The sequence below is a fragment of the Enoplosus armatus genome, chromosome 24 (assembly GCF_043641665.1).
Source record: "Enoplosus armatus isolate fEnoArm2 chromosome 24, fEnoArm2.hap1, whole genome shotgun sequence".
In the NCBI taxonomy this organism is placed as follows: Eukaryota; Metazoa; Chordata; class Actinopteri; order Centrarchiformes; family Enoplosidae; genus Enoplosus; species Enoplosus armatus.
In genome coordinates, this window is record NC_092203.1 from 9,247,243 (window position 1) to 9,273,078 (window position 25,836).

Here is a 25,836-nt window from a genome sequence, read left to right on the forward strand (position 1 = left end):
ATATGCTATAAATTGTCCTGAGGTGCAAAAGCTTCATCATGAAAGTATGACGAGACAGCCCGGCGTCGGGAAATGAATACCGCGTATCAATATGCAAATAATGTTATCTGTGCAGGCAGAGTAATCCTTCCCTGGGTTCCCCGCCACAAACGCATTTTGTTGAGGAGAAACAGTATGACAAGTGTGATAGAAGGTGGACTTTGAAGTGGTGCTTGGATGCATACAGTAAACTTTTTCAACTCTGGGCACCTGGGTTCAATCCCAACTAATTCAGTATTAAAGTGAAGCTTTTCAGCAGCTTGATTTGTATTTACCCGGCTATATTCATCTTGAAATAGACAACATTTAAACTTTATTCATGCTGACACGTGCAGTATTTACTGTACTACATGTAGACATACCTTGCTCCTATAATCAGCAGTGGACAGACATTTGCAAAGAGAATAAACTTGGAGGGTTATTATGGTATTCCCAGCTGCTGTATAACTGAGCACCCTCCATTCCTACGCAGTGATGCACTCCTGCTGCAGCTGTATTCTGTGTATTCAGCAGACAAACTCAATAACTTGAAAGGGCAGCGTGAGGGACAAGGTTCCCTCCCCTCTCCCACTGCAGACTCTCTCTGTGGAGATTATTACCGAGCCCTTTAACGCTGTCTGATGAGCAGTCTCTCAGAGCAAACGGCAGACTTCACAGGCTAGCCTCGGCAAACAAAAGCAAACTTAAAACCGTCACTTTAAAGTATTGCCTCGAACACAATTGTCTGATGGAATCAAGTAAGATTGAAAACCTAATATATGTTCAGAGGAGATTGGATCAAGCTGAAAACGAAGCTCTCTGAAGGACATCATTTCCAATTCCTATTAGGAGGGAGAAGCAGCTTGTTCTCTGCAGCATTTGGATGTATAAAAGACGAGTTTCAGCCATCCATCAGTGCTGCTAACCTCAACTTTGTCCAGCACATTAACCATAGGTATCTTCAGGTCTGACAATTATCTGTCGGAGCTCAGCGGGGAATGAAAAATGTAACGTGTGCGCACGGCGATATATCACACTCTCACAGCTGAATAGTGACCGCTGATTCATTCACAGCACTGACTCCCACTCTGTTGATGCAGCTGTAGTAATAATAATAATAATAATACCTATATTGTTGCAATCTGAGAGGTTTAGAGGACAATATCACTCTTTGGCACAACTCATGTAGTCATAGATGGTCGCAAGTAGACGCTGCTTCATTTTAAGCAACTGGACCATCAAATGCCTTAAAGTATACAAAAATGAGACCCTTTAAATTGTTTTTCCAATATTCAAATTTAGATCCTTTTTTTCCCTGAATTCTCTCAAACCTTTGCTTTTTTTTAGACACTGAAAAAGTCAGTCCTCCAGTAGTTATTCAAGTGAAATGATCTGACGTGTTTTTAATGAACTTCTCAAAACTCATCAAAATATTCAACCTGTGACGAGCAGATTTGCTTCATTGCTTTATTTTAAGGGGTCACCAGCTGAAAAGGATGGAAACCTCTGCCAGTAAACTGTAAAACTTTTTTCTTGTGAGATACTGTACAGCTATAACTGCCCTCCTCTAAAAGCTATTCAAATGAAACTGAAATCAGTCTTTAGTTGAACTGCTGTCAACTCAAAGACATATTCAACCCGTGAAGAGTGTTTATGGTTTATGTTTATGGTTTATGTTTATGGCCTCTAGTTTAGTCTATAAAATGCAGAAAATGCTCATCATACATTCCCAGAGCCCAAGGTGACGTCTGCTTTTCTCCTTCCAACAGAGCACAATCCAAAGATATTCCATTTGCAATGATATTAAACAGAAAAACCTTTTGCTTTTTAAAGTGACTTTAAAATCATTGTCAACTGTTATTTTGTCTCGGTGAATAGACGTTCAGTGAATGAGTACATAACTTTGAGGCTCCAACGATTCCCTGAAAAAGATGAATAATCTCATGAGTGTGTTGTCTGTTTTTGCAGTTTGGTGCTAGACAGTGCCTAATTAGTAGCTAATTATTACCAGTAGTTAATTATCACAGATGCTAGGAAGCCAAAAAAAAAAGAAAGAAGAAAAGAGACTGAGAAGAAGATAGCTGGCAAAGAGACTGAGAGAGAGTCGGATACACTGTGAGGGCAAAGACGACATGAGAGCACATGAGAACATGAAAGCCCTCAAGGTCACTGCCACTCTTTGGAAAACAAGTGAAACATGATTAGGGATTAGGGGATGTTTTGGAGCTCTGTTGTCAAAGCCGCCTCCCTGTTGTCCCGTCTGCCCATCTGATCCTCTCCCCTCTCTCACTTTCTCCTTCCCTCTGATTTCTGTCTTTCACGGCTCCTTACCCGTCTCTTTTTTCTTTCCCGCATCCTGCCCTGAAACATTTGTCATACCTCACTTTTGAGCGCTTTCCTCCCATCTGCTCAGGTTTTTTACTTGCCAAATTTCTCCTTCCTCTCTCCCTCTAACCTCGTCTCGTTGTCTGTGCGTCAGGATAAACTCTCAGAGGAAGTGCAGAAACGGCGTGATGGCCCCGGAGAGAATGGCTCCCTGCCGGCGACTCAAACGGAGCCAGACACCGGGCTGCCGCCGACCGCCGATGCCGATGCCAGCCAAGCAGAAGAGGACAAAGACAAAACCAAGCCCCTTCTGGAGCGCCTCAAGGCCCTGGAGGTAACTGCTTCACCACCACGCTTTTCTTTTCTCTATCTTTACTGCTTTGACTCTCCCTTTCTTTCCCTTCTCTCTACCTACCTTCTTTCCGCTTTGTTCTTCTTCGCATCCACACTTGCAGCCACCCCTGGCTATCCTTTGTGGCCAGCCTGTCTGCCAGTTGTCAGAGTCTGAAAGCATGACAGCTCATCAAATTCTCCCGTCTTCCTCGTTTGGAGAGCAAAGTCATCCTGTGAGAGTCGCCGCGGGGGCCTCAGGCTGTACTCCAGCTTCGGTTTGTTTTCCTCTGCGCTCGGGGGATTTGAGCTACACTTCACCGTGAGCCCCGAGCAACAGCCGAGGCGGGAGCACAGCCACGGAGATCCGTGCCGATTGTTTTTAGAACGAAGCCACCGGACACACATCCTCTCAGATCTCTTCAGCAATTAAAGCACTCAGACTTAATTAAATGACCACCAGTCTTCCCCTACTCATTCCCAAGTGGCTCTTCACGTGCAACTTTTGTAAGACAGGTTGATAATAAAGCAAATGATGCCAGAGTTCAAGAAGCTGACTGACATCCACATCTAAAGTACCTGAAACAATGAGAAGTAAAGCCGTATTTAGACCTTAGAAGTTGTTCTGTCTTTTTTGCCAAAATTACACGAAAGCCTCCCTGATAGAAAATAGACCCCAATTACAGCAAAGTGGCAGGTAATTGCCTGTTGCTCCTCAGCTGTAAGTTATCTTGGGAGACTGGCAGGAAGTGTGGTCAGCCTGTCCTGGTGATCCGTCCGATGAAGCGCATTACCCAAACATTACGTTTTAAATGGTTTTATCAGAAGTTATCATGCTGTTTTATTCCATTCTGCTGCGCGGGTGATGGATGCACCGCCGGCTAGAGCAGCAACAACAAAGCAGAAGCAATACATCACTGCCCCGCACTGTGCATAAACTCCACTGACACTAAGTAAGCACTGCCCGGCTCTTATTTCTCCAGCTCAACTGATACTGTTCATTAAGTTGGCAGGCACGCACTGTGGTCTATAACTGGGGCTTAAATGAATCCACACAGGCTGCGGGAGAAATGCCTGTTGGTCATCTTGCTTGTTAAGAGACGAGAGCATAAATGCTAAAATTACCACAGAAGATCATTTACTAAAAGTGCTTCATCATAAATCTTTAGCTTAGACTACATTTAAAACTGTAAACCAGTAGTAGGAAGTGAACTCGTAAGTACTTTTATATTTTAGCTCATTGTTTTGGTCTCTTTCTCCAGTTAAAAGCTCTTATAAACCAACTGCACGCTGCCTGCCCAGCGCCAACGGCAGCCACACGAAGGTTTGGCCTCGCTGGTGAAGAAGTGGAGCGTTTAGCAGCTGAAGAACCACCAACTATTTTTGGTTGATGGAGATGCTGAATGTGTAAACAGACAATTGTTTGCTATTTTTAAGATTACAGTATTATTTTTTTTATATAGTAGGCAAAACTCACTTAACATTTATAGGTTTTAAATTTGTACTTAGTCATTTTTTCATCTGTGAGGCTGCTGGAGCATGTTGTGGTATGATAATAATAGTGGTGTTGTACACAGTAGTATACCAGTTCAGACAGGGTGCCATACTGAAATATCTCAGAATATGATTACATGCTTTGAGTGGGTGGGTTTTGAATCAATATCTTGACCACATCATCTTCCTCACAGAGCTACATACACAAACGTATAGGTTTATAATACAGTTTGTGTTTATATTCTGGTCTCAATACCAACAACGGACTTTTTTTTAAATGTTTATATCAATTACAAATGATTCCTTTCTCCTGAACTACTTGTTGTATTTTAACAACGATAGAAGAATATGTTTCCGGCATGCGTCGCAGTAAACGGGCGTCCAAATGACATTGGGATTGCATTTCAGCTTTTAAAGGCTTGTGTGTCACTGAACAATAAAACTGCAATAAAATTGATATCAGGTTAGAGGAAACAAAATACCACTTAAGTTGCATCTTGTAACTATGGCCCGGAGAGTCAGATAACACTTGATACTGCTACTTCAGTTAGAAAAAAGAGCTATTGTGGAGGCGTCGCGCTGACTGAATCAACACAATAAAAGGTGATGCCTTTTAGTTGCTAAGAAAAGATTTCATCGCAATCCATGACAGGAATATGGTCCATTGGCATGTTTTAATTAGAGACAATGATAAATAAGATGTCAAGGGATTAAAGATATCTCCTAAAAATAGAAATTCCATTCACAAGCCACACAAGCTTTCTTTAATGATGTCAGTCATTCGTTACGTTTAACATAACAGCATCCTAGGCTTCACAGCTTTAATTAGTCAGTGTTTCTTCTCAGGTGGCGTAATTGGAATGTTTTGGGTTGTAATTATGCTCCCCATGTTTTCATCAAGGGATTGGTAGTTTCTATTAAAGGGCAGAGGGCGAGAGAAGCAAGGCCGACTGACAGCTCCTAATATGCTGCCTGCCGCTGACAAATTGGAAACTCCAAGAGATCAATAGGTTGCCGCCTCATCGCTTGGCAAGTGTAGGAGATATTCTTATTAGGTCCAAACTCCAAATGGCTAGCTGCCGCCCCAAAGTTCAGCATCATAACATCCATCCCCTTGACCTTTTTCTCTGCGGTACTTTGTACATTTTTTATTGGCCGTCCTGGTTCACTGTTGATATATGACCTTTGTGAAGCAAGTCTCCTCTTAGCCGCGGCTCGGCTTGATCGCTACTTCTTTCTCCATCGCTGTTGCATCAAACGTAACAAAGTCAGTGCAAAGTTTGTACACACTGAATGCATGTGTCTGACTGTGTGTGTTTTCTTTACAGGAGAGGAATTCTGCCTTGGCCTTGGAGAATGAGAGCCAGAGGGAACAGTATGAACGCTGTCTGGATGAGGTGAGTGCGAACCTTGTTTATCTTGTCTCACTCCGAGGCACATCCAAGGGCGCCGTATGACTCGCCAGATGTTTTGCTTACCTTGAAAAGTTCACGTGTTTGTTGAATTTGTTCCGACTTCATGTGAACAGAGTGAGTAACACTGTTGAGCGATTGATTCATGTTTTTAATGAGGTCCTGCACGTTGTGTTTCCCACCGGTTGGCAATCTTCTTTAACCACAGCTTGAGAGAGGCGGCGGTGAATTGTTGATATTAACAATTAATTTAAAAAACAGGCGCTAAAATCTCCCATATCTCACTTTAATAAAGAGGCTAGCATGTTTCAGCTTCGCTAAGCTAAACCAAGCTGGCTAAAGTCTGATTTATGTAAAAAAAACAACAACCAGGATGCTTGTTGTTTTCATGCTTTTTGAAGCTCTCTGTTGATGCTCGTATAATAACAGAAAGGCCAGAGAGGATGTTTTTCTGCTCTAGCTATTGCTAACAGCACTTAGCTGTACATGTGCACCACCAACATGCCTGTATTCTCAACAGCTTGTTGTTATTTGTAGTCGGTATTCATTTTGTAGAAAAGAGTCCAAAATGCGAGCTGTTAAATAACCTTAACTCGATGTGAACTGGTGTTGCTGAAGCAGCGCTTTACGTAACAATGGCACTTGTGTGCCCTCTGGTTATTTGTGAGAGCTTGATAAGTGCTGTTTAGGGAGCTGCATGAGGGGAATAAACCAGCCCGGCTCCAGGAGGGGGGAGCGCTGCTACGGGAAAGCGTGTCCAGCAGGGACAAGTTGCCCAATTTGTCCTGGAACCAACCGGCTCAGCAGACTGAGCAGATCTGCCGGAGGGCGGGAAAGACGGGTGAGAGGAGAAGGGGGAATGAAAGAGGAAAGGATGGAGAGGGGGGAGGAGGGAAGGGGGAGGAAGAAGATCGAAAGTGAGTGATAAAAAAGAAGGGGAGGGGATTTTGAGACACAGCTGCATTAGAGTTTGCGTCCTCCATGGATTGTATTTGAGATAAATTCAGTCCTCGTCCCTTTCTGCTTCCCTGCCCTCATTAAGATGGCTCAACCAACTCAGCCTCGTTGTGTTTACTTGTCAACTATTTTCCTATGTGGTTGACTTTTGTGGAAGGAGGGCTTGGTAATGATCCTGTTTGGATGATGGGGGCTGTGTGTGCCTCTCAAACAACTGCACGACTGCCTGAGGTTTGCTTTGTAACAGAAGGGATGATTATTTTTTTATGTTACATCAGCTGCTTGTCTACATTTTAGTGTGTGGGCACGCTCATTTGTAGTTTAATCACTTGTGTCAAATTCTTTGTCCAAGAACCATTAAGTCTGGTTTTGTTTGATCCTTCTGCCATTTTACAAGAGGCAGATCTGTGACTAGCGGTTCCAGGATCAGGGCTCATTTCTCTCCATATTTACTCCCATCTCTCCTCATTCAATAACCGAGAGCGAGTGCACTCAAAAGAGCCGATGTGGCTTCACACGGTATTAATGAGCAATCAATGTGCGGTAATCGGAGCTGCTTCTCCATCGGTGCTGTGGTCTGAAGTGCCAGCGGGTGTTCGCCGCTGTGAGACCAGAAGCCTCTGCTTCTACATCAACCTGCCGCTGTCAATACCAGCATTAGGAAGTGAGAGTTCAAGATTGTAAAACGTGTGTGTGTGTGTGTGTGTGTGTGTGTGTGTAAAAGAGACATTATATGCACACACACACCAGACTCCAGGAGAAAAATCTGTAGTTTAGTGTTCCATTGTGTTCACTCAAGCTCATAATAATTCATCTTATGTGTCAATTGGCTGAGGAAGTGCGGCGTGAGCAGCGCAAACGTGGTCTACAGAGGCCTGTAAGGGTCACAGAAGATCAGGAAGACCTTATCACTGTGCCGAAGCAGCCAAATTACATTCACTGACGCCTTGTTTTTCTTCCTTTCTCTGTCTGTTTAAGGTTGCCAATCAAGTTGTGATGGCGCTTCTCACCCAGAAGGTTTGTTTCTTATTTCCATGGAAACCATTTTCCTCCTCCTCTCAGGTCACTTTTTAACAGCGTTGCCTTTATTAAATGGTGAAATCTCGCATTATTAAATTCATGAGGCATGTTGACGATGATGAACATGATCACAATGTTTGTATACCTGAACACATACATTGACTGAACATCTCGTACACAAGACAGCATTTTCCTGACGCGTCCTGTGTTTCTTCTCGCTCAGGATCTGAGAGAGGAATGTTTGAAGCTGCGGACTCGAGTTTTCGACCTCGAGCAGCAGAATCGGGCGCTGGGTGTTTTGTTTCAGCAGCGGATCAAGCCCGCCTCGGACATGCTTCTCCAGGTACGCCACCCACTCAGAACACACTTTGAAAAACTTCTGTAAAGGCCGGTTTGAACGCAAAAGATCCACAAGCTAAATAGCAGCACTAGACCTATGAGATATCCCTTCAGATGTTGTTATGTTTATCCATACCGTACTCCTCTCAGTGTAAACCTGCTTGCTCACTCTCAGCCTCCCCTGCAAAGAAGCAGCAGCCCCTCCAGTAAACAACCGAGCGCTTATTCGCATGCATTTGAAGTTGTTTTTCATTTGAGTTGTTATTAAACTGCTCTGGGGTCTCAGCCGCAGACAGGGGGCTGCAAAGTAGACTGTAAATACTTTGATTTAGAATACAAAAAAAAAAAAAAAACCTTTCACATCAATCTTTATCAATCTTTTTCTCTCCTCAGAAGCTGTTTTCTGGTCTGTTTTTCTGTTTTAAAGAAAAGATAACGGAAACATAGGCCTTCAAGCACAGATCTGTTGCAGTCGTTTTGCTTTGTTTATCATGCATGATTCAATCTGAGGTTGCATACGTGCAGTTTTAATATTCGTATTTTTATAGTTTCAAGTTGAGGATTCACGCATGCACCAAGGACTCTCTGGTGAACCGGGACGTACATTAAACTTCCTAAAACTATTTAGGAAAGCTTCTAAAAAGGCAACCTTCTCCCCAAATGAGAATAAAATATGCAGTAAATGTATGCCTCTAATGCAGCTTTGACTCTGAGAAATGTTTGCAGCACTACAGCTATAATCTGCTACATTAGGGATGACTTGTCTCCTTCACATCCTGCAAAAAACAACAACAAAGATTTGAACCAGCAACCATCTAGTCTCTCTTCTGTAACCATCAGACAACAACCACAGTACTTATATTCTCCACAAACCCAACATTCGCTTATTTGGGGAGACTGAAAATTGCCTCGGTTCATCTTTTTGGTGCCTTGGAAAACACCAATTTACTGGAAAAATGTCTCTGTGTGCATTCCAGCTACTTTTTAAGGTGTAATTATGAGAGAGACGGACCTGCCACTGAATGCTTTCCCCATCTATTGTCAACAGTAATATAGCATTGCAGGGCAATAAGGTCAGTTTGCAAAGTAGGGTTTCACATAATTGTGCAAACTGCCGCGGGGCTCCTCGCTGTCAATATGAAAATAGCGAGCTGCCAGAAGAGAAGAGAGGGAAGAGGAGCTGTCAGTGCATCCAGACGAGAGGAGGGGATGAAAAGAAAGGAGGCAAGCAAGGGTAGATAAGAAGGGGAGGACGGGAGGGTGAAAATGGAGAGAGATGAGATAGCAGAGAAGCTGCAGAGACAACAGGGAGGTAGAAGTGAAAAACTAAAGGCGAAATAACAAGAGGCAGAAATGGTAGATAAATAGAGGAAAAAAGGAAAAGAGTAAAGAGAAATAAAATGGCTGTGGGTGTGTTGTAAAGCTCTCTGTCAGGTCCGGCTACTTCCATCGCCATTATTGGACAGGCAGGAACATTGTCAAGTGAAACTGCAATATAAAAGGCTTGAAGAGGGATATTGATGAAACCGCTGTGGGGACCAGGAGGTGCAATCTAGCTGCAGACGCGAATTAAGGCCGAGACTCTGTGTAATGTGTTTTTCCTTTCATATGATTCATTTGAAAAGAAACGAATACGCAGCTGAGGTTATATATCCGTTGATTTGTATGTGTGCGCGTCCACATTTTGACACTCCCCAACAGTGACGTAAAAGTACGCTGCGGCCTTTAAACGTGTAGGTTTTCCCACTGGAAAATCATTTGTCTGCCTGCTCAATATTTAATAATGACATTTTCACCATCAGCTGGTGATTCAGTGTGAGAATTAATCATGATGTGATCACGCTGCTCCGGATGTTCTGTGCGCCCATTATGAGCTCTGCAGTCGTGTGTGGGAGAGCTGTTAAAAACATCTATATTTATCCTCGCCACAGGAGACTGGAACTTCTGACAGTATGTAATTCAGAAATGTTTTACTTACTTTTATTTATCTGACATCTCGCTTCCGTTGATCGTGAGGAAATTAGTTTTGGACGCCGCAATGCAGTTGCACAATAAATTGTAACGAATAAACCAGTAGCACACATCATAAAAGTACCAAATATCAAAAAAGACAAATGGCATGTTAAAGCAATATTGAGAAGATCAATATCACTCTCATGTCTGTACTGTAAATATGAAGGAGCGGGCTAACTTAGCTTAGCACAAAGACTGGAAACAGAGGGAAACAGCTAGCTTGGCTCTGTCCAAAGGTGATCAAATCTGCCTGCCACATCTACAGCTTCTAAACACTTCAGTCTTTGTACGAATTAAACAAACAAGACGTACTGTGTTTATTAGTGAGCTTAAGAGGTGCTGGTTGGAAAAGTTTAGGAAAATCTCTCCAAACATTGTCATTTTTCTGTCCAGCCTCCATAATCTGGATAAGAGAGGCGAGAAATGGCTAAAAATGTTGATACGCTCATCTGAGTTTCCTTCAATTATCACCATGTGCTCAGAGGAATGAGCTTACCGAGCTGCAGCATGCGGTGCAGCGAGGGATTTGCAGTCTCTGGATTTTGCCTCTCAAGCTACATACTGCCCTACCTTAATGGTGGAGGTTGTGGGGGCCATGCAGCCATCATTTCTTTTCTCTCCTGGAGCCTCAAGCAGGGGGAGACTTCATCACCCACATGAGTGTACTATTTCCCATCGAGCTCTGGACCTTATCAGCAATTAGACGTTCTCCAGTTCCCCCGTGGGCATCTTCAGTTTCTCTGATAAAGAATCATAATGCTTCTGATGGTGGCTACACCAGTCGAGCACCTTCACATGAATTGGTTTGATTCCAAAATTGTCACGTATTCATTTCAGAAAAATCTGACATTTCACAAAAAAAACCCAATGATGGTTGTTTTCTCAAACCATGCACTGTTTGCAAGCCAAGGGAAAATAACTGGTGTGCAGTCTCGTCCACTTATGCTGCTTCTCAAATATGACAGGCGAGTGGCGACTGAGTCTCCCATTACTGGGACAAATGCTCAGTGTTTCCTGAGCTACCTCGGCGCCCCAAGGACACAGCGTGAGCGCCGTGACCTCATTACTGCTCATTATCATACTTTACATGCAATTTTACAGTTTGTATAGTCAAACGTGTGCTGCTGCATTCGGCTAAAAGTTTCTGTAAGAGGTAAATTAGTTCAATTGTGAAATTTGCAGAGCGGAACTCTTTTGAGATATTGAATGTTTTTAAATAGAACTCCACATATCTGACATCAGTCTTGTCATATTACTTGTCATATGGCAGCTGAGCCGTGGCTGAGTGTAGCTGGAGCTTTAGGAAAAGCCTTTTATTATGAGTCAGACATACAGACCAGGTCGTGCAGGCGAGTATCATGTATTCAAGTGGGTGTGTATGAATTTATGTGTGAGGGTGCCTGTCTCTTCTCTCTAACTGCTAGTCTACCTGCTGTTGTGCGTGGACGTGTGTTGCAGTACCGTTCATCCGATGAGTTTTTGACAGCAGGGTGCCAATACTGATGTATCTGTTTGGAAGCTGCTATTCTGGGCTGATTTTCATTATCTTGAAATATGACCACCGTCAAGTCAAAAACAACAGAGAACAAACGCAGGAAGCCTCGTGCTTTTTCTTCAATATGACGCGAGAATCTTCTCCACTGGCTTCCAGGCGAATGTAATTATTCCAGATGTTAACTAATAGTTCATTAAGGGCCGCATTTTCATGACATGTCACAGTCTTACATCATGCATATATAATATTATCATATTTCACAATTAACATGTTTGACTTTCATCTTGTCCTTGATCCTCAAAAAGTTCAAGAAGTGTACACGCGGCCTTGTCATCTATCGTTTCCTTCAACTATCTTCCCCCGTGACCCTGTGACACTATTGACTGAATGCTTGATGAGGATGCTGAGGAGGTGAAATCCAGCACCCTACGATAAGATCAGAGCCTCCCGTGACACCTCCGCCACTCCCATCCCGTGTGGACAGCAGGGAGGCTCAGCGATGTGGCATCAGGGCGGCACAAATTTCAATTTCATGACTTTAAAACCGGGATGCAAAGCCATCTGGCACTAGTAAAATTAAAACTAAAAATGGCACTAATCCAGTTTAATCCAGTTTTTCATTTTGAAAGAGTGATGCCCATGAAGCTTTACAATGAATAGATCAAGCACTTCAAAACTAATAAGTACATATTGGGTGAAGTCATCTATGAGACTAAACATTGTTGTCATGGTTGAAAACATTTTCACAGCCTAATTTTGAAAAACTGAGAAATCCTCTACAGATACTGAGCTGCCACTGAACCGAATCAAACCATGTTTTAAAGAGCCCTGTGCAGGAATGCAGAGCTTGATGTTATATAAATCCTAAAAATAGTAAAGAATACTTATCCTTATCTCTGTGCTGAAAAAGAATTGAAAGTGAGCATCGATCTGTTTCCATGGCACCATTACCACCTCGTCACTGAAGGTGAAAAGTCAGTCTCTTTGTAAGCTTATTCACAAGCTCGCACTAATACAAAAGGAGGCTTTTTCTTTGGATGTGTTGCTGAAGGTTGTGGAGAAAAAACGTTGGACGCTTGTGTTTTGGCCACAGGCGACGCTATGCAAGTTGTTTGTTCTTCAGAGACAAAAGAAGCAGTTAAGTTTTGGTATCATTAGGAGCTGTTGTCTTTCTTTTACGCCCAAAATGTTCAGAGGACGTCTTTCACAACACCCACAAAAAGACAATACAGATTGTCAGCAAAGAGTTTTATGGAGTGCAAGAAAATTGAGGATGAATCTACCATTTCTTTTTTAAAATGTTTATGGCATTGATGGAAAATCAGAGCAGTTGGTTTTCAAAGCTCAGCCTCGATTTGCTGAAGGTGACATTCACTTTTATAACATGCGATTTTCTTGATAGATGTTTTTCAACTGCAGGTACGCAGCGTGGGAAGTGCATTTCATTTTAATGATGAAAACCAAGACTGAAATATATCAGTACTGAAATACGCACGTGTGTATATACATATACTCCCCGAGTGAGCATTAGTTTTACCCTTGGCAGGAAATGCAGCATAAGATCAAGTGGTCTGTTCCAGCATATTTCCAGTTTAAGTTAATTTGAGCACAGGGAACCGAGTGTAATTAAGTTCTGAGATTAATACGTGGAAATGTATTTGGTATTGTATCCTTCCCTCTTAAGCACATGAGTTAAATAACAGAAGAGACTGCAGACTAGCATATGAATAAAAAAAATCAAAGGAATCCCTTACTCCCTGATGCAATTATTTCCTATTCACATTAGTTTTTTTCCGGATGATGACATTAATGACTTTGAGCGAGGAGTATAAATCAGAGCTCAGCGTGGCGCCAGTGGAGGGAATCTGATGGGCACTTCGGCCTCAACATGCTCTACAACAAATTTTATTTTTTATTTTCTTATTTTTTGCATGCATTTGTGTTAAAAACATATTTCAGGTGTTAACTTTGATCAAAATTTGAATGAGCCGTATATTGAAGATGACTGGGAAGGAAAACAAAAAAATCTCCTCACCATTCTGCCGCTGTATCAATCTCAGATCAAACAGCAAGGCTCATTTTAATTTGTTGAAATCCTCGAAGTCAAAATTCACTCTGGTGTGTCCTTCCTTTTGCCTTTCAGAAACTCCACTCTCGGATCATGGATTTATCTGCGGCAGATTTGCTTCTGGAGCCAGAGAGGAGCAAGGCCTTCCTGCTTTCCAGGAATACAGACTCTCCCTCCAATGTAAGCTTAAGGGGAAACATGCAGAATGTATTATCTTTTTTTTTTGTTCAGCCATTTGAATCGTCCAGGTAGCATAACCGCACCCCCTGCACCCCCTCAAGAAATCATTACAAGATATTAAAATACAGACCTAACTATCTGAAGCCGTGACCCCTCCTCTGCTCTCAGCAGGAAGAGCTGGCAGTATCACTTGGCACTAAGAGGAATAAATCCTTGTCATATTACCAGAAAACCATCGATTGAGACTTGCCTTCAGTAAAAATGACTCCATAGGACACTGTGGTAGATTAGTCATCTTATGTATTATGCATTAAGGACTGAAAATGAGTTTGCTCCATTCTTTACCCTTGTACCCCTCTGAGAATGCCACCTGATAAACTCGAATGTGTGCTTTGAGAGCAGAAGAAGTGGGAGAAAATGAAATAATAATGGCCAAGACGAGAATTATAAATCATCTTGCGATCTAAATGTGCTTAAGCACCACATCTCCTTAAATAGGTTTTGTTAGGTGATACACACAAGTGACACTTAAATATGAGATTAGTGAAATAGAAACGGGGACATATTTCTTATCTTGCGTACAAGAACTTTTTAAAACAGATTTCTTTGCATTGTCAGATTCTCTGCAGTGAGATGCTAATTGGAGAAACATCTGCCGTGTTGTGATGACTGCACATGAATATTTGACTGATGTTGAATTCAGTTTGAAAAATGAAGTGCCTTAGCATCTTTAGGAAACATTTCCAGAATATTTGATTGGTTTGTCAAGTTAAATGTCTTTCATCACAAAATGAACAGCAAGATAGCAATTAGATATGCCACACTACCTAACAACTTACACATCAAATACTCTTGATGCATAGTCACAGGAAAATCGTTTTAAGCTAAAGAAAGAGCATTTAGGTAATACTTAAGATTAGAAGAAGAGTACTTAAGAATTACTTAACTGCTGTCTTAGTTGAAGCGGGGATTAGTGGTCATTATCTGACAGATCTGACATCTTCTTTATCCCAGCTTCTCCAGAAAGCAAGTTTACACATTTTCCCCACCTCAGAAACCTGTACATAACAGTAGAAACGAGGCTTTGCAAGTTATTTCACTATAATGTCTCTTTTTCTTTATCTCGTAGGAGTTGAATGGAAAGGCAGGTCTCCCTGTGGCCAAGTGTCTGAGCCAGCTGAGTCTGACAGTGCCAGCCCCTGTATACCCACGCAGCAGCTGCAGCAGTAGTGAGTTGTCCCTGTCAAGTGCATGCAGTGAATTCTCCAGCGGCTCGTACACCTGGAATGATGGACGCTCCTGTGGGAAAATGGTAAATGCAGCTTTACTCTATAAAGACACCAATTCCACAAAACAGCTCATCAAGATCCCTTTTAGATGCTTTTTTAATGTCTTTCTTTTGAGACCTTAATTAATCCCTCATCTTACTATAAGAATGTTTTGACTACGACTCCAAATGGAGGTAAATACCCTTAAAATAATTCAGAAAAACATAGTTTTCATATTTAAGGATTATGGTGCACAAACACCACTCAAGACAGATGCATTCTGAAATAAAATAGTTTGTCAGCAGTATAGAATTAATCTTCTTTTACCTCTTTATTTGCACGTGAAATATAACCGTTTTAAGATGATTATGAGAACACGATGTACATGAAGTATGTGAGCACACAATATAATATGATTTGTGTGAGGTTGACCCACTCTTCTTCTTTTTGCCCTGTAGTCATCTCTGACCTGGGAGAAGAGGCTGAGTTTGGGTTCGTCAGCCCCTAGTAATATCTGTGCCACCCTGGAGGAGCAGCAGCCCACAAGGCACAAGGAGAGCCACATACTAGAGGGACTGAGAAAGCTCCAGAGGAGGAAACACAGAAGCTCTTCTTCTTCATCCAAGGTCTCCAAGTCAGACTGCATGAACTCCAATGAGGGAATCTACTCTCTGGGTATCAAGAGTAGCAGTAAAGGGGTGTCCAAACCGACCCATGTGGGTAGACCTTCAGCTGTCGGGGGCAAGAAGTTCTCTTATGATTCTGATGATGCAGATGATGAATTGGCACATTCCAGTCGTGGAGATAACATCCCCACCAAGGACAGCTGGTTTTACTGTAAAAGGCTCTCCCACAGCATCTCAGACAGTTTGTGTAGCTGGGAGGGGAACCAGGACAGTGGAGGTGGAGGTGATGGTAGCTCAGGTCCTGTGGCTATGAAACACCCCTCTGGCTATGACTCAAAAGAGCGCCCTGAGAAACTCATGAGTTTCATTAACAGTTTTCTCCCTGAGGGAGGGCGGACATCAGCTTTTACTAAACCATCCAAGCTACACTTCATCCCTTCTGACCCAGAGGGTCCTAATCACCTCTCTGATGTGGATGATCCAGAGGAACTCAACTCTGAGTCCAGTGACATCCGAACGTCCTTCAGTCAGCCATCAGCGCAAGCAGAGAGGGACTCCAAGAGAATGTCAAGAGATGCTGCCAAGCTGCTCACACAACAGTGCTTGCGAAGAGAGCAGGGACGCACCCAGTCTGCAGATGGGAGGCCCAGGCCTTTCAGCGTAATTAAGGAGCCCAAAGGGGCCAAGTGTACCCAGTCTGAGGAGAGCATATTGGCGATATTTGATGCAGAAGGAGAGCCTATTGAACTTTGTGCTCAGAAGCTCACAGCAGGTACTGGGCCTCGGAATGACTTTCAAGGCAGCAAGGTAGTTGCTGATTACACAGAACTAGTGCCCCAAGAGAGGCCGACAAGGCAAAAATCAGCAAATGCAAGGAACTACACTGTTCTTGAATCTCCAGAGAAGCCATCTGAATATCAAATTAGGACTAGCAAAACAAGCAATAGCAGGGAGGGAAGTGCAGAGAGGCTGTCAATGCAGTTGACTCCACAAAGGAAACTAATCAAACCACCAAGCAGCCGACCTACTAAAGGTCATTCCATCCCTCCCATGAACGATTCTGTTGGTCCCAAGTCCAGTGGTTCAAAGATACCCGGTCGTAACAAACCCTCAGGATCTCCATTGAGATTGTCTAAGGGCTCCACTACTGAACCAAGTAACAGTGGAAACTCAGGACCCTCTAGTCAGGAGAAATCCCCCTCTTCTCCTACAGTCAAAATGTCCAGGTTCATCAAGACACCAGGAACCTGCTCACAGAGCCCAAAGGCGGTAAACTCTAAGCTCCCCAACAGGGCCGAGTGGAATAAGGGCTCCTCCTGCAGTTCCCCACACCTCTCAAGGAGACACCTGGAGTATGCTGATAATGGTGAACAGCCCACCAGAGACAAACACTGTGAAACCAGCAAAAATAAACTCAGGTCCCCTTCTCCTCCCCCTCCCCCTGGCCGCACCACCTCCTTACTGATCAGACCAAATTATGAAGGGTCGCCTCAAGCACATAAAACATGGGTGACTCAACCATCTGCACCAACCACTGTGAGGGGCCCTCCCCCAAGTTACCACACCTCACTTGTACCAAATATGCAAAGTACGCTACCCATCAAGGATAAAGACTGTTTAGACTTGGATGCAGGCTACGGGACTGCACTTGCGCCTCAGAAACTGGTCGACAAAACCAGTCAGCACCTTCAAAAGTCCCCCGCCATGACTCAGACACCTACTAAAGGCACTTCGAAGAGGATGACCACGAAAGACTACCTCCCTCCAGCAAACTCAGGGTGTGCTCCAGAAACTGAAAATGCACCTAAAAGCTCAAAGAATGTCCCTCCTCCCTACAGTGCCCTCAGAGGGTCCTCACTTCAGAACTCATTTGCAAGTAAAAGAGGATCAACCCATGAAAATGTCCATCACACAGTACAGAAGAACTCTATTAGTTTACCTATATCGCTTCAGGACACCCCTCAAGGTAAAACAGAACCACAAAATGGTAAAGCTGTAGTCAGCCCACCCAGCTCGGTCATACTTTCCCCTAACCCGGCAGAAAAAGCCTCAAAGACCCGCATCCCAATGGGGTTTAAAGCATTTTTAAAATCTCCTCCAAGCCATAAAAATAGTTCATCTATACCTGGCAAGCAAGAGAAAGATCATATCAACTCAGTCTCCAAGGAGACTGTGACTTCAAATGTGTCTACCCAGTGTGACAGCTTGCAGCCAGTGTACAGTATTGATTCACCACCCAAGATGTCCATTACAGAGGGGAAAGGTGAAGTTCAGTGTAGGTTACTGGAAGAGGAAGTACACCCTGCTGTGTTATCAGAGGAGGGGGACGTTTGCGATAAAGGGAAAAGGAGTAGTCAACTTTTCTCTAGATCCATATCTGTTACTACCAAACCTCATCTAAAGCCGGCCTTGGGGATGAATGGGGCCAAAGCCCGTAGCCAGAGTTTCAGCACCAACTACATTGAGAAACCCAACATCAATGTTCTCGATGGACCGGGAAAAATCAGAACTCAGATCATCACCAACTCAGGTGAAAGGGGGAACTCTTTGTCAAGACAGAGTTCCTTGGAGGTACCCAGTGTTGGGTTAGCTGAGAGCCCTGTCCATTCCCCCAGGACGAGGCTTAGCCACTATGGAGGCATGACAGGGTCAAATAGTCACAACATCATCCCTGAGAGAACTTGTAAACCAGGCTCCAACGGTGAGGGGTCACAGGGCACAGTGAATGGGGAGGCAATCACCTCACCTTCTCAAAAGGAGGTGCGGAGCTTACCCATCAGTGATCGGATTGGTTTGAAAAACACCCGTAAGCCAGCAAAAGTAGCCTCTCATCCACAGTTTCAGCCTCCGTCCTCTTGTGTCTATAACTCGGAAAACCCAGTGCGAGAGGCAGGAGGCATAGCAACCACCCCTAATGAGCCAGACTTTAACAGGGAAGCCAAAACCCAGACAGACTCGCCAAGCAAAGCCCCAGATATGGACGAGAAAAAAATCAGCCCAACAGTCTGCACTATTGAAGAGAAAGTCATGATGGGAATCGAAGAGAATGTGCAGAAATGTCAAGAACAGGAAAAGGTCGCTGCCAACGAGACCAAACAGAAAACGGGCCCCTCTCTGGCAAACTGGTTTGGACTCCGTAAGAGCAAACTTCCAGCTCTGAGTGGTAAGAAAGCAGACTCCCCCAAGGGAAAAGAGGAGAAGAAAGAGTTGAAGATCGGATCCGTGCTTGGAGGCAAGCAGATGAAGTCTGACAAGAAGAAGGATAAGAAGAAAAATGATAACCAGCAGAGAGACAGTCAGGAGGTGCAGAATCTGTCTGAGATGAACAACAAACTGAGCTCCATCATGGACCACTGCAACAACCAGATGGGTCAGATCGCCAGTCAGATCCAGTGTACGACAGCCTTTATTGGCAAAGACCAGTTTGTGAAAGAGCTTCTTGGCAGGTGGGTGAAACAACATCTTTGTCATCAAGAAAATCAAGAATGAATTATCCTTAATTGATCGGATGCTATGCTGATTACGTCCCGTCACTGAGTCCTCTCAGAGTTGTCTTTCTATCAAGTGAATCGGCACTAAAACAAATTGATTGTTATTAAATTAAACATGAGGCATCGCTGCATTGAACCTGTGTTCAGAGAAACGGATAAATAAGCAGCACAAACAGCAGCTGTCTCTTTGAGTTATGACTCCACTCCAGTGAGCATACAGTAAGCAGTTAGACCAGCATCCAGACACATAGTCAGCACACTTTAGCATCTATAAGCCAGGAAAGCTCCACATTTCACACCCCTCACTTCATAGATTTGCCACTTCAAATCAAAGATAACAGATTTTCATCCAGAGTAACTGCAAACAATCACTTGAGACGGAGCACTTCATGGAGGTTGTTAAACATTTGATGGTATTTCTGTGTGTGTGTGTGTTTCTGTGCATGTACACGTGTTTGCGTGGACATTCGTGACGTGAAAGAGCAGGTCGATGCAATTTATCAGCAGGCTCACATTCTACCTGGCGAGTTGATAAGGGAGGAAACCGGCTCACAGACATAAAAAAAAAGATCAAATCTTATTTCCTCGCAGGAATGCTGTGAAGGGCAACTCTGTGGCTGCATCGCCAGCTGGGATCTCCACACCCAAGAAACACAGCGAAATGAAGGGAGATGTGGAGATCTGTCCAGATACTGCGGTAAGTGAGCAAACATGCCACCATAATAGAACTCCACTGACTTTATTATAGTGGTGTCTGTGTCAAGCTCTGCTTGTTTGTCTCTGACTGTGATTGGACAGGCTGTTGGCACACACACATACATGCCAATTCCCTTTGGTTTTCACACTTGCACAGTACATATACTTATTCACAAACACGTCCACAAACCCGCCGCCTCTTCAGCATCAGATCTCCTGAAGGCTTGCTATTGATTCACATTGTGTTCAGACTCTGCCTACAATCCATCGCCTACTTTTTCATTATGTACTCAGGCCAGTGTTTCCACAAGGCTGACGGTGTTTAAACTATATCTCACAGTGACAGCCATCAGGCCAAACGTGTTATACAAACTTAATCTACGCTTCTCTCAACCGCTATATCCCGGCGCTTTGTAAGCAAAATGCTAAATAATGACCATGTGGACTTATTCCTGATTATCTGTCAGTCAAAAGACCAAAAAATGATGGAGAGGCTTTGTGCTTGAGAGAGCTGGAAAAAAAGAGCAATAAAAAGCAATAAAAAAAGAAAGTAAAAGGAGCGGGCTGAATGGAGGAAGAGAGTTACAAAAAGAGAGTCTCGCTGCATAATGTAGGAAATTTAATCCAGATGATGTGGAATTTTGATAACATGGAGGAGCCCCTTATCGCAGGCACTCGACAAAGGGGCCATTTAATACCATCCCCCAAGCTTTCTCTCTATCTTCTCCCCACAGAAATACAACAAAAGAGGGACACTTTATGACCTACAAGCTCCCGCTCTTGAACCACCCCAAAACCACTTTTTAAAAAAGAAAAAAAAATAACTCAATTAAAGTAAGGCAGGAGAGTATGCCTTACTTCTTTTTGAGCAAAGCCTTAAACATATTTCACAATGCCAGAAGCTTGTCTGTTAATCTGAAAAGTCATAAAATACACGAGACTGTATATAAAAGATCCTTTCAATGCCACTTCTCTTCTGCAAATTGCTTCAAAGGAAGCTTCATAAATATATATTTTATATAATGTAACACCGTCTGCAGACAAAGGTACATTTGGATTCTAAAAGACACTTTCCTATACTGTATATTATGGTATATTTTTTATATTATGGTATATTGTAGCTGCTTTTTGATGTTTGTATCACCAACATGCGCTGTTTGATAATATTCTAGACCCTTATAATGACTCAGAAGATCAACCTGAGGGCTGAAAATGAGGAGGGACGCATCCCAGACACAGCTTGTCAAGACCACATGATAGGTAAGCTTACTGTTCGTCTTAAAGAGACATTTCACTAAAAACCTGTGTAGTACAAATCCCATAAAAATGAAACTAATCTTGTGTGAAATATTCCTTTTTTTTTATCTTTGTTCTGTCACTTTCACGACTCCAAAAGCTCATGTTGTCTGTTTTAAGCCACTGAGTTTCATATTTGCAAGTGTTTACCTCACCCAGCACAGTGTTTTCAAAAGGCTGTCACAAACCATCACCAATCAACCAGTGCAACAGAGCATTAACCCATTTTACAGTTGTGATTTCCTGATGTGATTGACAACTCAATTCCTTCGCCAACTAATTCGCCTCGCTGCCAGACTTGCCATTACTGTGGGGAAATAGCAGCGGCCACAAACAACATGTTGACAATCTAGTCAGGTGATTGATGTGCAACCGGGTGATATTTTACAATGCCTGAGCAGCTAAGGAAGATGATTGTTATCATTCAAACTTACACTGTATGTAATTCAGCGTGGGGAAGGAGAGGGTGTAATTGCTGTTCGCTGGATGTGGAGTGCAGCTTGTTTGTCACTCAGCGGGATATTTGAGAAATTGTCTCAGGGCACCATCTCAAAGGTCGAAATGACGTATCTCTTGTAATACAGCACCATAGGCAGCGTGAATCGAGATGAGCTGGAACTCGTCCGTTTTTATGTAAGTTGGAGTTTTAGTCTTTTAAATTAGACATCCTTTTAAAAGGTCCTAGCTTTAAGAATATGCCATTTTTGTAAAAGTGAATATAGGTTGAAAACGTTTCTCGTTCATTTAAAGCTGCTATAACAATGGATTACCACTTGTATGGAAAAGGGGACTTCTGATTCAACTCTGCAGCTTTATAGCGACTGCAAGTGTTTTGTTTTGTTTTCTGGCCCTCGCTGCTCTCGTTATGTCGTTTTCAGCCCCAGCAGGAAGCTGCTTTCAGAGAAAAAGCTGTAAAAAGTTAGTGACTAGCTAGAGAACATAGTATTACCTGCTTATTGTTACTAACTGGCTGTAAAAGTTGGTTATTTTACTGTGGATTTCATAGTTGGCACCATTTCTATCCTAAATATATCCAACTTTACAACATCCAGTTCTTACACATGATTAAACTTAATGTATTTTGGCTGAGTGTTGGTGGAAGTAATCTCTGTAGAACCAGAAACGGGTTCTCAACTTCACTAGTTTTTGCAGTTTGAGGATTCAGCTAAGAAGTAACTCATCAAAACATGTTAAGAAATAGTTTTGGCTTGAGCCACTTTCCACGGAGTGTGGACATGAGCTCGTGATGAGTCACAGCCACGGCGCCCAAAATAAAATCGCTTAATTGTTTCTGTATTCTGATTAACACATTGCCTTTTTTTAATATTCTGCCAGCTAAGCACTTCCAGACAGTGTGAAATAAATATTTCATAAAGGTTTCAGCGGCAGCGGCGGCGGCTCATTGTTCCTCCGCGCTGCTTTAATGTCACGTTTTTTCCAAAGTGCAGCATTCGCAGGCCTAATGCCAGACAAACACATCAATCATATAAATAGTTTACATCCTGCCAGTTTATGATGCGAGCAGCTTGAAAAAAATCCATTGCTGAAGTTATGAATGTGGGCTTTGAAGTTCACTCCATGCTGGTCAGTCGTTGTATATGAGAGGAACTTCCCTCGAGGCGGTATTTCTTCTTGTAAAGAGCCAATAAATAACATTTTGACTCATCCCTGTGAGCCCATTGCACAGAATGACCCTAATATATCTGCAAGGGTTTGATGGCATTGTTGATCAATACCAATGATTCAGCAATTACTTCAGCGGGTGCTGATGTTTCTGGCCTCTAACTCTCTAGTCTTTACTCTGACTCATTGTAAATGATAAAAGCTTCATTCTTATCGAAACATTTTGATACTCGTCTCTACTGCGGAAACTTTTGAATTTGAGTCAATCGTCAGACTGCTGACACAGAAATATCACCTAGAAAGGGTTGTGATCGTTAGTAATGATTCTTTCCTTTCCCTCTGACACCTCCTCATTGCATAAAGCCCATTTCACACTGTGGAGGCATCAACAGACCAGCTTCCCCCCCTCAAACCCTAGAGGTGAAGCGATAGGGAGCTCATGAAAAACTAGATTATGTCCAGTTGTTGTTGCCTCTGGGTAGAATTACTGTGGACCTTGTTATAGTTTGGTTGTAGAGGGCGTTTTGAATTGCCAGGCTTGGCATTCAATTATACAGCTGTGTAATCTATGGCTCTCTCCACCTCCACAAATAAACGTGTGTAGTTCTTTGTTTGCATGTCAACTACATCACGCTTTTTTGAGACTGTCCTCAAGCGACTCCCGGCAAAAACGCGTACAAATAACAGGCCATCTGTCCTAATGAACACGGTGGATGTGCACATCCAAACACTGAGGACTCACTTTCACAGGTCCTGTACGTGCACTATGGTGGATGGTGTCAGAAGCAAGTCAGATAAAAGCTAAAACTACACATAAACAAGAACATTGAGGGCGTGCGCTCAAGTATTGTTTTGTCAAGAACTCTCTGAAACACACTTAAAATCCCCTCATCTGTGAATTCATTGGCAATACTTTGACATTCAGAGACACAGTAACAGGCTATCCAAAGACAAAATGGATCAATAGCTTTAGCTTCAGACCCAAGAGTAAATGTTTTTAGGATTAAACTGATTCTGAAATGTACCCTCCTCGCACACTCGTTTGAAGCTCGGCTGTAATGCCCAACTTTTATTCACAGAAGGAAACGCTCATGAGCAGACTGTGTTCGTGTTCCCTTCGAGACAAGCCAATGCAGTTCAGAGGCAGAGTCTGTCAATACCGATCCAAAAAAACATGTCAGAGTTTTCACTTACCAATATTTTGAGAGACAGAACTAGTGGCTGCCGAGGATTCAGCATCTCCAAGGCTGACAGTGGAAGATGTAATGGAACTGAGTTTCAACCTAAGTTTGCCCACAGCAGCTCAGAAAAACAAACATGAAACATTATGAGCCTTTCCTACAAATTCCATCTCAGCAAAAAGATGCAAACCAGACATAATTAGCGTAGCCGATGTAACTGTTGCCCATTAGCGTTCACAGTTACAAGGACCTGGGCTGAGCCGAATGGCCGTCCATCTGTTCCACCCTGAGTCAAGGCTCTGCAAACTGTGGTTTCTAAACGGCGTCCATCTGTTGCTGCTTGCTGTCGTTTCTCCTGATTACGACCCAGCATGCCCTCTGATGAAACCGCGGAACATGTCCTCGGGTTGCTGCTCCGTTGTGTGTTTTGTTCAGAGTTGCTGGCAGCAGGTGCTTTCTTGTGTCATATCGTATTAGAGTTGCTACTGTGATTGTTGCAAATGTTTCGAACGAGAGTGTCTGATAGGAACATTAGGATAAGGTGCATCAGGATGTAGCCACTACCAGCTATTCACTTTTCATTTCTAAAAATGCTGTCTTTTCTCCCTCCTCCCACCGGCTACGTGTTACTGAACCTTCTACAGATGCCCTCTTTACTCACAACCCTTTCCCTTGCATGTGAAACCGAAAACCTTCCTTTCTTTTCCTGTTGTTGTTCCCAGCTTCTCCCAGACATCACGATCCTCTCCCTGTCACTGTAGGCTCCGGCTGTCAGATGAGGACCCTGGACAGCGGGATCGGCACCTTCCCCCTCCCTGATTCCGTCACCCGGGCCAGCGGTCGCCACATCCCTAAATCTGAATCCAGCCCCGAGTCGGTGACCGCCGGCTCCTCTGAGCCCCCCTCTTCTCACCCAGACCCCTCACTGCCTGATGTGAAAGTGCCTTCCCTCCCAAAAACCCACCTGCATGCCCCTACCAGCATGGGTCACTCCCTGTCCGACCCCACTGTGACCTGCAGCAACAGCGCACAAGACACCCAGAGCCGCCTGCCCAAACTAGCAACTTCAGGTAAGTCAAGTAGCAAATGTTAGCATGCTAACACCTTAAACTGTGGGGGGGGGGGGGGCACTGCTGAGCTCTAAGACTCAGAGGCGATAGTCATCAGTGTTTAGTCCTGTCTGCCCTGTGCAGCTACTCTATTCTACTAACCACATGGCCCCGCATGACAAAGAACAACGCCTTTGTTGTCTAATTGTTTTCTTCAATCAAGGCCAAAGGAGGAAGATAGATTGAAATGCGTGTCTGTAAAAGCTTCCATTATCATGCTAGATGGCAAAGTGCCAGGCCTTGAAAGCCTCAGACAGCTTGTTTTACCTTTCGGAAGGAAAGTGAAATATTGAGTGTCACTGTACTTTATGTTAACACGTTTTCCTCCGGAGCGCTCAAGGGCTCCAGACAAGCAGACAAGAGGAAGTTGTTTTGTTTATTAGACTCTGATTAAAACAAGAACCTTGTTTGTTCAGCTAATTCTGAAGCTAATGCATCAACACTGACATCTGATACTCAGCTGAGATGACAAAGGGACTCTGTGTCCTTACGTAAACTCGTACACTCCCTTGCCCCGAGGAAAACTGGCAAATGCAATTAGATAAGCATGTCAACACGGCCATAGATCATAAAGCGCCGTCTGGCTCTGTGTTCACAACAGAAAGGTGGTGGGTAGGATGCAGTCAGATGGCTGATTAAAGCTACAATAACACACAGAGATGAGTGATCACATCCGGGGATTTATGCTTGCAGGACATTAGCCTGCGTCTATTTCACCTCGGTGCTGCTGCGGCACTGCAGAGGAACGAGTTGATTAAAAGCGCATATTCTGTGCATCTTTATCATATGTTTTACCCCTCCATCCTTTCTATAAACGTTACATAGGATCACAAAGCTTAAGGATGCCAGAAAAGCGGCGACGTCTCCCTCATTGTTTGCCTCCTAATAGGCGAGA

At 43.4% G+C, this 25,836-nt stretch overlaps 1 protein-coding gene across 1 annotated transcript in view; it reads left to right on the forward strand.

Annotated features, from left to right (window-relative positions):
* Positions 1-25,836, forward strand: part of LOC139306823 (nck-associated protein 5-like) — a 71,198-nt gene that overhangs the window by 35,830 nt on the left and 9,532 nt on the right. The window contains exons 5-14 of the mRNA XM_070930777.1: positions 2,498-2,677; positions 5,496-5,564; positions 7,515-7,553; positions 7,780-7,899; positions 13,547-13,651; positions 14,781-14,963; positions 15,378-18,991; positions 19,628-19,733; positions 20,905-20,992; positions 24,594-24,902. Of these exons, the coding sequence (XP_070786878.1) occupies positions 2,498-2,677; positions 5,496-5,564; positions 7,515-7,553; positions 7,780-7,899; positions 13,547-13,651; positions 14,781-14,963; positions 15,378-18,991; positions 19,628-19,733; positions 20,905-20,992; positions 24,594-24,902 (4,813 nt within the window). The remainder of the gene's footprint in view (positions 1-2,497; positions 2,678-5,495; positions 5,565-7,514; positions 7,554-7,779; positions 7,900-13,546; positions 13,652-14,780; positions 14,964-15,377; positions 18,992-19,627; positions 19,734-20,904; positions 20,993-24,593; positions 24,903-25,836) is intronic.